The sequence below is a fragment of the Phoxinus phoxinus genome, assembly GCF_949152265.1.
Source record: "Phoxinus phoxinus genome assembly, chromosome: 3".
NCBI classification, from domain to species: domain Eukaryota; kingdom Metazoa; phylum Chordata; class Actinopteri; order Cypriniformes; family Leuciscidae; genus Phoxinus; species Phoxinus phoxinus.
This window is the reverse complement of record NC_136878.1, coordinates 5,357,225-5,369,652: the sequence shown is the minus strand read 5'-3', so window position 1 is coordinate 5,369,652 and position 12,428 is coordinate 5,357,225. Positions and strand designations below refer to the sequence as shown.

At 37.0% G+C, this 12,428-nt stretch overlaps 1 protein-coding gene across 1 annotated transcript in view; it reads right to left on the bottom strand.

Annotated features, from left to right (window-relative positions):
* unc5ca (unc-5 netrin receptor Ca) overlaps window positions 1–12,240 on the bottom strand; it is a 157,167-nt gene extending 144,927 nt beyond the window's left edge. The window contains exon 1 of the mRNA XM_079606544.1: window positions 12,123–12,240. Within this exon, the coding sequence (XP_079462670.1) occupies window positions 12,123–12,207 (85 nt within the window). The 5' untranslated portion in view covers window positions 12,208–12,240. The remainder of the gene's footprint in view (window positions 1–12,122) is intronic.
* Between the last annotated feature and the right edge of the window lie 188 nt (window positions 12,241–12,428).

Genomic DNA, 12,428 nt, shown 5'->3' with positions numbered 1-12,428 from the left:
GTTTTTGACCATTGAAAATGTGTATAATTTAGCAATTTATTCGAGGGCTCAATATCTCTGGAATTAAACCATATATGGCCTTCAAAATGAATAAATGTTTCTTAAGAACCAAAATCTAAAAGGATTTTATATATCTTTAATACTTCTGGATTTACAGGCATGCAAACTTTGGGGGGAAAAAATCTTGAAAACTGCTTTCCCCATTTTTGAACTGTCACTGACTGTTGGCATATAATGCAACAAAGATTGCTAAAGTCAACGGATTTTATTAATAGACCTAACAATCTCTTTGTATAAAAATAAAATAATGATGCTGCCATAGTCATTTTTACCCCCCTGTATTTTGACTCAAAATCTCAGGTAAAAAATTCTTTTTTACCCCCCCACTACAAAATAGCGCATTGTTAAATAAATATTCATCCATGACATTTCATATTTTGGCTTTCATCAATATTTATGTTTGTCTTTTTTCAGAAAAAAAATATGAACAAAATAAAAGATTTGAGCTGGGGAGATTTCCGAAATTTTGTTGATTTGACAGGGAATTACCCTATTATCCACAGCCAACAGATATCAATAATGCTGAATTCTGAATTCTGAAATCTGAATGAATGAATGAATGAATGATGCTGAGATCTCCATGTGTACATAAACATCACTTATTATGCCATTCGAGAATAATCACCACAAGTGAGATAGAATATACTGCTAATAAAAAAAGAGTGAATTTAAATGATCTGTTCATAAAAAAAACAAAATGCTTCAATGCACTCAAAGACACAGGGGCTTAATTCAGTCTATGCTAATTTAATTACGAGATTGCATAAACATCTCATTTAATCCATGACAACATGTATTTACAAATATACTATATAAACATCTATCCATCCATCCATCCATCCATCCATCCATCCATCCATCCATCCATCCATCCATCCATCCATCTATCTATCTATCTATCTATCTATCTATCGTTATATCATTCTACCTGTCTTTCTATTAATGGAAATCCTGTCACATCACAGAACTCTGGAACAGGGTCAAAGATTGATTTTTGTTCAAAAAAAGGAAATGGAAAGAGAAAAAAACAACAGGGATCTACAGATTTCTTTGGTTGTTTTCTGTCTCTTTTAAAAAGCTCCTTGTGCGTAGTAGATGACATTTTAAAAAGACATCAGTAAGAGTCAGGATGCTTTTGAGAAGTTCAAAGTCCAAACAACTCCTTTTTTCCACACTTTCACCATCTTCAGCGCCGACACCAAACGCACCCCAAGAGAGACAGACACACAGAGAGAGAGAGAGAGAGAGAGAGAGAGAGAGAGAGAATGTGTGCAGATCACATAAAGACAATCTCTGTTTCCCACTGAGAATTTCTGAAACCTCAAACAAGTTTCTACACGAGCACCTGCTGCTGTTAATGAGACGACTACCTTACCGCATCTCTCCCTTCCTTACCGTGATCATTATTCCCATCATATCGGTCAGAACCAATCACACAACGAGATTTCATTCACGACCTCACCAGATTTCAGGTTAAATCCAGTCCTGACACACAACATCAAATCATGCGAGGGTTTTCTCTGTGTGGCATCTGTGGGCTTTGATAGTTCAGCAGGGATGCATTTTCATGCAGTCAAAGAAGTGATAAGAACATCTAAACCTGAATGTGAAGCAGAACTAGGAATGAACCGGAAAAAAAGAGAGCGGATAAGCTTGACCAAAGAGCTTCAAGCAAGCCAGTAATGGACTGTGTTGCCGTACATTTACATCAGAATCACAGACCTGGAGGATTGGATCACAATCCGGATGCTTTTACAGGCCCCATGAAATCAAAATGGGAGTTTTGTGGCTTTTAGTCCACGTCTATCAATATGCTAGCGTACTCTTAAAAGTTAGCACCTTTTAGCAGATATATGTATTAAAAATTTACAGTCTTTCTCTTCTGGGAAATGGGCTACAATATGTTCAGAATGGAATACTATAATACTTACTGAATACTGTGCAGTGCACACTATACACTGGACATGGCTGTCATGTAGGGCATGATTTAGAGAAAAAAAATCTAATTGGGTTTTTTAAATAAAAATGAATTTAAAATACAAATTTTTTTTTTTAGCTGCAATGCAAATTTGGCTAAAATGCTGTGATAATATATTAATATGGCTATAAAATAAAAGTAAAATTTTATAATAATAGTAATAATAAATAATAGCTTCACTCTGAAACATGCAATGCATATATGTATTTAATTAAATCGCAACCTTTTGATTTGATAATCACACTAAGTCATATCATGATCGTGCAGCCCTAGTCACATGACCTCTGCACATTGCAAGTAATTGGCATTCATTTATCATGAAATTAAAACCCGTATTGTGTCATTTTAATTCAATATGTAATATTTGGGCAAGTACATCAGGTGATTTAATATTATGTGGTATAATACTGTTTTTGACAATATGGTCCGAAAAAATATGGCCGAAATAGTAATAGTATGCTAGTACATATTCAGCTTATCACACAGAAATTGTACATGCTAAACACAGTATATAATTTTTTTCAATAAGTCACTTCTGCACCAAGGCTGCATTTATTTGATCAAATATACAGTTAAAAAATTTAATATTGTGAAACAATATTAAAATAATTGATTCCTGTGGTGCAAAACTGATTTTTCAGCATCATTACTCCAGTCTTTAGTGTCACATGATACTTATTTTAACTTTTAAATTAGTACTTAAGTTTTATTTTAAGTTTATATAATATTTATATTTTATTTCAATTAACAAAAATAATTTTTGTTTTATAAATTAAAATGTAATATGCATTTTCTGTAAAGCTGCTTTGAAACGATATGTATTGTGAAAAGCTCAATACAAATAAATGTGAATTGAATTAAAATAACTGATCAAATAATTGAAAGTAATTGTTTTAGTTAAACCCAATCAAAATTAATTTTGCTGTTACGTCATTTAGGTAACTAGACACCGTCACAGTGATGTACATCTTCAGACACTTGCTTAAAGCGGTGGTATAATGCCCTTTTCACAAGATGTCAAATAAGTCTCTGATGTCCCCAGAGTGTGTGTGTGAAGTTTTAGCTCAAAATACCCAGCAGATATTTTTATATAGCATGTTCAATTGTCACTTTTTGAGGGTGAGCAAAAACGCACGGTTTTGTGTCTGTCCCTTTAAATGCAAATGAGCTGCTGCTCCCGGCACAGGGGGCGGAGCTTCAAGAGCTCGTGTCCCTTTACCTCACACACACATGCACTGAAAATATCAAAAATCTATAAATCGTGTTCAGGGGGCGGGGTTTATGTAAATTCTAGGGTTGGTGATGTCACTAACTCGGGAGGAATGTTGTGTAGTCCCTACCAGCCGTTTGTTGTAGTCCTTAAAAAATAATTTCTTTAAAAGCAAATATCTCCCTTTGCTTTGAGCATTGTAACTTTGCAGATGTTGTCAATGCTGAAACAGCAACATTACACACTAACTAAAGTTAGAAAATTTAAATGATAATCAACCACCCCTTTAAATATAGTGTACCAAAGTTCATATATAAGACACTTATACCCTAAAAACGTACCGTAATTAGGCCACAGTGACACACTCTTAAAACACATGCTAAAGCAGGTACAGGGACACTGTTCCCGCCTCTATAGCTGAGGCTGCTGTGATTGGCTAATGAAGCTGTCAATCTCTTAAAGTGCTCAGGTAATGTACAGCACCGGTCACAGATGTTAGTCCTTTAGCTGAAGGGCGTAATTTTTTATAGACTATCATTATTTGTGCACAGAAAACGTGGCACGAACAGAGCGCAGCTTCTCCCGAAGAGCGTTTTTACATTTATCATCCATGCTAAGAATAGCATCCCCAACACAGCAGAATCACAACGCTATTGCTGACTACTGCGAACGTCCATGATCAAAGGCCTGGGAAACATGCACATCATGTAAATATGCATCTCCGTTGGCCCCGTTTTTCCCTCCAGAACTCACTCTCGTCCGTACAGAAGTTGTGTTTCGTAAGGCCGACTCAGTGTTACTGTGACGCACACAATGCTCTTATTGTGCAAGTGAACCCGCTGCGGGAGCAAACGGGCCGTGTGTTGCTGTGTGTGACGGACCGTCTGTGCTGAGATATGTGTGTGTGTGTGTGTGTGTGAGCTGAGAGGTGATATATAACCATCATAATCGCAGTCATTACAGTCTCTGATGAGCACACTGCCTGAAGAGAGATAGAGAGACAGTTTAAATGCGTTCAACATGAAATCCACAGGCTAGGGCTGCACGATAATGGTTGCACTGATATAAAAAAAAAAAATTTGCTCAAAAATTATAATCACGATTATTAATTATGATAATTTTCACTTTATATTTCATCAGAATTATTGCACATTCACTTTTCCTACGCCAATATGCATGTTTTATTTTACCTCATCTAGTTTCCTAATGTATTATATTATCATATAAATTAACACTCTCTACATTACGGAAATTGGTACAACAAAGAAGCTTCTCTCGAAAGCTAAACCAGTGAAATCCCTAATATATAATATTGAATGAATCCCCAATGTTTGTTTGTTTGTTTGGAGGTCCCTTACAATAGTTTTACATGCATCCAAGGTCAAAAAAACACTTCTCATAATATAAATTGCACCATAACCTCTTTTCTCACAGTGTCTGAAACAGTTCAATAAATGATTCGGAATCGGAAACCCCTTACCGAGAGCCTACTCTGCTCTGATTGGTCAGACAGCCCAGTCTGTTGTGATTGGTCAACCGCTTGCAGCACGAGTCGGAAACCAAACGCCTATATCCATATCCGAATTTCAGCTGCTTCATCTTCCTCAGCACTTTATACAGACAGTGATATGAACAGTAAAACTGGCATCGGTTGTACAGTATAAATTCCAGCGCGAATCCTCATCCTTTGGAAGTCCATGCAAAGTGGATTTGCTTTGGCAGCACAGAAAACAGCGTCTTCTCGACATGTCTAGTGTTTAAGGGCGGGAGAAGGACCGTAGGCTGACATTGAAAGTTTGAAGACCATAGACTGGCATTATGCAAATTAGATACAAACCTACTTAGGTTCGTGCAGGAAGAAAAACTGAAATTTCTGACGACTCATTTCATATTGTTCAGAATCGTTCTTTTTTTTAGGAGACATTAACTCCATTTATCTTTTGATCTTTGAAACTTTGCAGACCTTTTACAGTCACAAACAGCTTACACACTAAAGTTAATATCCAAAAAAAGCATAATGGGGCACTTTAACTCCAACAATTACATATTATGTTAATGTTTTTCAATTAAAACAACAAGGAATTTGTATTTTGGCACAGAAGTTGTGTGCATTTATTCAGCAACAGCAGTCGCAAAAAATATTCACATTCAGATATATTACAGTTCATTACTGATGTTTGCTTGCAGATTTTGTCACAGCAAACGACCGCGTGAAAGGAAACTGGCAGTGGAGATTGCTAAACTTCGTCTAACATGTTTGCGGGGTTTGCAGGACGGGGCTGAGAGCCGTGGGAACCGAGTGAGGCGGGTGGCGCTAGTGCTAATGAGCGTCAGCTGTGTGTCACACCGGTCTCACGCCAGTCCCACAGTTCTCGGCTCCCTGCGTGCCACACCGGTGCTTTCAGATCATCAGCACTTTTTCCAGAGCAGAGGAAGCATGTGTGCATGGTTGCCTGTTTGGGAAGATTAAGTAATACTGGGCAGAAAATGTATCCATTTAAAAGGATAGTTCACCTAAAAATAAAAATAATTACTCACCCTCATGTCGTTCCAAACGTTCGTTCATCTTCAGAACACAAATGAAGATCTTTTTAATGAAATCTGAGAGATTTCTGTCCCTCCATTGACAGCAACGCAACTACCACTTTGATGCTTCAAAAAGTTCATTAAGAGATCGTAAAACTAATCCATATGAATTAAGCGGTTTAGTAAAAGATTTATGAAGTATGGTCGCTTTACAGCAAATGATGAAAATATTTTATTTAGGCTTTTATCCACATATAAACATTCATCAACTCACACATCAGCTCAAGCATGTTTGTTTGACTTGTGACAACCAATGAGGATCATCCTCGTGTTACACCTCATGTTTGAGCTTCTGCAAGAACCAATGAGGATCATCCTCGTGTTACACCTCATGTTTGAGCTTCTGCAAGAACCAATGAGGTTCATTCTAATGCGTAAAGCAGATTCGGTTGAGCTTCTGTTTATGTTCGCTGAGAAATGTTTATGTGAATAAAAGCCTAAATCAAACCTGTTCATCATATAAAGCGATCGAGTCTCTTCAGAAAATTTGGACTAAACCACTCAATTCATATTGATTAGTTTTATGATCTCTTTCTGAACTGAAGTTGGGTAGCTTCAATGGAGAGTACAGAACCGGCTCAGATTTTATAAAAAATATCTTCATTTGTGTTCCGAAGATGAACGAAAATCTTACAGGTTTGGAATGACATGAGACGAAGTAAATGACAGAATTAGCATTTTTGTGTGAACTAACCCTTTAAGAGAAAAGCTCTGATTGGGGTATAAAACTCTTGACATCTGGCAACCACAAGCATGAAAGCATGTGACCAATGCAAGATAACACAAGTCAAAGGAAAATGTAACTTTTAAGGATAAATAACCAGCTTAAACTTAAAAACGCATTTCATTTCAGTTAGCCGCCAAGGCAAGATATTCTATAAATTTTTTCTAAGTTGAATTGACATACTAAAACTATATATATATATATATATATATATATATATATATATATATATATATATATATATATATATATATATATATATATATATATATATATATATATATATATATATAGTTAGACATACTGAAGCAAAACAGAAATATTACAAAAAGAAATAAAAACGACATAAGCGCATACCGGTAACTAGAACTTGAGCACAAATTGAAATGAAAAGTGAAAAAATAAAAGCTAATTCAAAATATTAATGAAGAATGTAATAGTAAAAATAATACTTACAATGATAAATTAAAATAATAGTAAAATAATACTCTACAGCTGTTTGGTCAAAGAATTACACTATTTTAAGCGGTTGCAGAGGAAATGGTGCAAACATTACAATTATAATCAATATTGTCAAAATATTGTCACATTTTTATCGTGAAAATAACAGATATCAAGAAATAACTGTTTTAATAACATTTCCCAGCCCTAGCAACCCTGTGAAGTCGCTCTCCTTTGACACGATAGGCAACTCTTTTCATGTGGAGGTCAAAGCGGCACACGAGTCACGTTAAAACCCTGACGCGAGTCATGTGAAAGGGCCTTTAGATGTTCACACACACACACACACACATTATCTCTGACTGTCTTTGTGTGCATGACGAAACAGTTGCGTTACATTCATCCAATTAAAAGAAACAAAGAAGACAAAGAACAGCATAAAACAAAAGACCTTGCGCGCCGCTCACACACTCTTCAGTATTCAGCACGACTCTTCAAACAGATCACACTCGCGTTAAAAACATGCATTTCTTCAACAGCGAGTGCAGGGATGCACTCATGCCCTGAGGTCAGCAGGTTAAGGTCAGCGACGCTCATCTCCGATTGGCTGAAAGCCCTCACTGCAAAGGATCATGGGTCTTTTTCCCTGAAGCAATGGCACTCTCTTTACATTTCTCTTCTTTATCTCCTATAAATTACGAATGAGGATACTCAGCTGACACTATATGAATATCACCAGTCGAATTTTAGCACAAACTTTAAAATCTCAACTCCGCTAGATTTAACTACAAAATGAGTGGCGATCGCCCATGCAAAACTTGCCATCACGATGCAAGAGCGTTATGGGTTGTTGCCAGTACAAATTACATGCCAAAGTTTAATACTTTGAGTCAGGGGTGTTGTGTTGCCTTAGCAAACACCACCAATGAATGTCCACTTCAATCACAGTAAACAGCCCATCTACAGTCTCTCTAGATGTGTGTGGGCAGCTGTGCTTGGAGACAACATTAAACCGATTCTGCAGAACAGAAGAAGTCACTATTCACCACAGACAGCGAGGTTAAGAACCGCGCGTGAACTCTCGGCTTGTCTCGAAGATCCTCTCTTACACGTTTTTGTCACTCCTAACATAAAAACACACACATTCACGGGTCGATGTGTGAAAAGTGTGAGCGCTGTGTGAGAAATGAGGCTGGCCTGCTGAACTGTACTAACAAATCCAAGCAGGGTTATTTCACTGTTTGTGGACGTTCTGGGGACAACGTGAATGTTTTTCACTTTAGTCAACACAGTTTGCAACACATTTTAAATATATTAATAAGTTTGGGTCATTAAGACTTTTTTTTAAATAAATGAATACTTGCATTCAGCTAGGATTCATTAAATAGATCACAAGTGACTAAAGACAGTACTAATGTTACTAAAGATTTCAAATAAGTGCTGTTCTTATTTTTTTTAAAATATTTCCACAAAATTATGAAGCTGCACGACTGTTTTTAACATTGATATAATCAGAAATGTTTCTTGAGCAGCAAATCATAATATTAAAAATGATTTCTGGAGGATCGTGTGACACTGAAGACTGGAGTATTGATGCTGAAAATTCAGCTTTGATCACAGAAATAAATGACATTTTACAACATATTACAATGTTATTACAAACGGTTATTTTACAAGGTAATATTTCACAACATTCCTGTTTTTACTGTATTTTTGATCAAACGAATGCAGCCTTGGTGAGCATAAGAGACTTCTTTGAAATAAAACAAATGTTTTTACCCCCAAATTTTTAACAATATAAGTATAAAATTGACGTCAGGACTTAATTTTATAAATTATGAACCGACTGGATCATGAAAACAGGTGCTAAACGGGAGTTGAAAAATAAGAGGGTTTGATGATAAGTTGTTTCACAGGCAATTCATTTATTTCATGTAATTTAAGCAATGAATCGCTCGCAATAACAGAAATATTAAGAAAATAAACAATAGTCCATTTTGATTTTATGCTGACTTTAAGAGTGCACCTCCGGATTTTCTCTCTGAAATCACACTGGCCCGTCTGTCTCTCTCTCGCTCTCTCTCTCTCTCTCTCTGCTCGGCCCTGCTGTTTGTTTGACACACAACACAAACTCGACGGCAAGAGAGACGGCTTTAGCTAATGGCTTTTTAATGGGCTGCTGGTTTCTTGTGTCTCCGAGCTGATGGCCACCACTTACCCTAAGCACACAAACACACTCACACGCGGCATACAAACGGAGTCATTCCCACTTTGTCTTGTCTCCTTAAAGTGACTTAGAAACCTCTAACGACGTCCTGCTCTTCAGCAGACTGGAGTCACATATGAACTCTGATTCCATTACGGACTCATAAAACACTCTGCAAAGACGAGACACAAGACAGATGCTCTCTAATTTCATAACTCCACATTACAGCACGCATTCACACAGATGGAAATGGGAAAATGCTTTGCATTGTTATAATATAGAGTGATGACTACCAAGTTTAGGACAGAACTTCCCGTAAATCCTGGAGCAAGAGCAAAATTGCATTATCTCATACCTAAAACTACAAAAAGGAAAGATCAAATGCGGAGGAAAAATATAATTTACTTAGAAATGACAATCATTTACTCACCCTCATGGCATTAGAAACATTTACAACTTTCTTCCTTCCATGCAAAACAAAGTATACTTGCTGTTTTCCATACAATGTAGTGATTTATGCTGTCAAACTCTAAAAAGCTCCATAAAAGTCCATATAACTATATGATAGATTTGTGTGGTGAACAGACCAAAATTGAAGTTGTTGTTCAGTGAAATCTCATCCAAATTACATTTGTGCTTGTGCCTATTCAAACGTGGCATATGTCAAAGATGGCACTTGACAGAGACATTGAGGGGGAATAAATGATGACAGAATATACATTTTTGACTGCAGAAAACAATTTTGACTGGCAATAAATAAAAAAAATGCTAGGCTATTATCAAAAAGGTCAAATCAGCACAACATAATACTTTCAACAAACATATTTCATAAACATAAACCTAGGATATATTGTAAATTATTGTTATTATCTGGCTGAGTGTTTCAGTGGAATCTCCCGCTGGAATCCATAATAACAAAATTCCTTTCATGCTTCATAAATAACCTATCCAGCAGGAGAAACAAACAAAAATCACACTACGAGTTAAAGTGCGCTATAAATGCGTGCGAAATCGCAGTCACGTGATTAGGTCACGACAGCAACATTACGCTGCTCTAGCGCTTTCCATCAGATCAGTATCGGATAATAGGCTTACAATGTGAAAACTTAAAGGGTTGGTTCAAACAAAAATGAAAAAATATCCCATAATTTTCTCACCCTCAAGCCATCCTTGATGTATATGACTTTCTTCATCCAGCTAAACACAATCGTAGTTATATTAAAGCATATCCTAGCTCTTAGCTACAAGCTTTATAATGGAAGTGAATGGTAACTGAGATTGTGAAGCCGGAAAAAAAAAATCGCATCCATCCATCCATCATAAAAGTAATTCATAAGGCTCCAGGGGGTTGTTAAAGGCCTTCAGAATCATCGGCTTCCGGTAATAGCTATCCCTGAGTCTAGTTCCGGCGGAAGAGTGACCTCTATCCCGACACATGACGTATTGACATACGAGAAAGGACAGAGCAAAACAAAACATCATTCACTAATTAGAAGGTTAAAACGAGAATTTTTAAAGAGAAATGTGGGAGGAGCTTAAGTTTGTCGCCGGGCCCTGTTTGTTTGAACCGCGAGAGGCGTCAAAGAATACATCCGTCATACGTCGGGTCAGAGGTCACTTTTCCACTGGAACTAGACGCACATACGGCTGTTACCTGAAGCCGGTGATTATAGTTTTGAAAGTTATGAATTTATTAATTATCTGGAGCCATATGCTCTTTTTTGGGCTTCAAAATCTCAGTTATTCCCCCCCATTATGAAGCTTGTAAGAGCCAGGATATTTTTTAATATAACTCCGATTGTGTTTGTCCGAGTGTATTTGTACGAGTGATTAAAAGGTGGCTAATTTGTAAGAATTTGTCTAAACCCACTTGATGGCTAGGTTTAGGGGCGGGGTCAGGCGAAGTACGAATTCGTAATTCGTACGAATTAGCCACCTCGTAAAATTCGTACGAATTGCCGTGAGATCGGGTTGGTTAGTCTGAAAGAAGACAGTCAACATACGGATGGCTTGAGGGTGAGTAAATTATAGGATCATTTTAATTTTGGGGTGAACTAATCCTTTAAGTATAGCCTGCTGTCAATATATATATATGCCTATATATTTTTAGAAATAACAACATTTTCACAAATCCTTTTTTGTAAATGTATTTCAAATTAAGCCTGTCTGTGCGAAGTGCTAGAGACTGCGCCCGATCACCTGACAGAAAATATCAATGAATAAAAGGCCATGAAAAATTCCCTAATAATGATTGATGAAATGTTATAATTATATATCCCCCCCCCCCCCCCAAAAAAAAAAAAAACCAAAACAAAAAACATTGACAGCATAAACCCTATTAAAACCAGAAAATATTAGATTATGTAGGCCTACCATATTGTGATCAGTATGCTGCTATACACTTAAAAATAAAGGTTCAAAAGGGGGGGTTCGCATAGAAGCATTCTGAGAAGTGTTCAGTGATCCTGATCCACATCCAGTGAAAGTGATCCTTTCAGTGATTTTTTCTTACTGTGAAGAACATTTTAATAATATTAAGAACCTTATCCACTCGAAAGCACCTTTAGTGCAATGCAAATGTTTATGGATGTTAAAGGTTCTTCGGAACCATAAATGCCAATACAAACTTTATTTAAAAGAGTCTAGGCTATATACTCCTGAGGAATAGATGTGGCTTTGCGGTCTCAAATTCCAGATCAGATCTCAAATTCAAAGTATAAATGACTGTTTTGCATAAAACATGCACAAAAATCAGCGACAAAAAAGTGAAGAGAAATAAAAGAAAAGACAAATAACGTTCCGGTGGCGTGAGTAAAATAAATATTGCAATATCATATATAGTGTAACATTAATTATTTAAAAAACTAAACTAAAAGCAAGACATGAAAATCTCTCTATAATGAATTGGTTATCTTACCTTGCGCGTCAACTATTTTCAGCAGAATCCACAGAAAGAGAAGCACTAATCCCAATCCAAATCTCTGACGTCCGTTTTTCCCCATGACTTTGGAGTTTGGAAACTCCTCAGCGCGGAATATTCGTTCCCTCTTCGGTTTGGTTCAGCCGTGACACCGGAGCTGCGGTGTTGGTGCGCGGAGGACCGACGCCGTTACGCGTCCCAAGTTCTGCGTGTGTTCCTCACGGGAGAGATCAGGAGAAGGTCCCGGGACTGGAGGAATGGAGCGATGCGCCGCCGCCCTCTAGCTCTCATCTACGCGCTCTC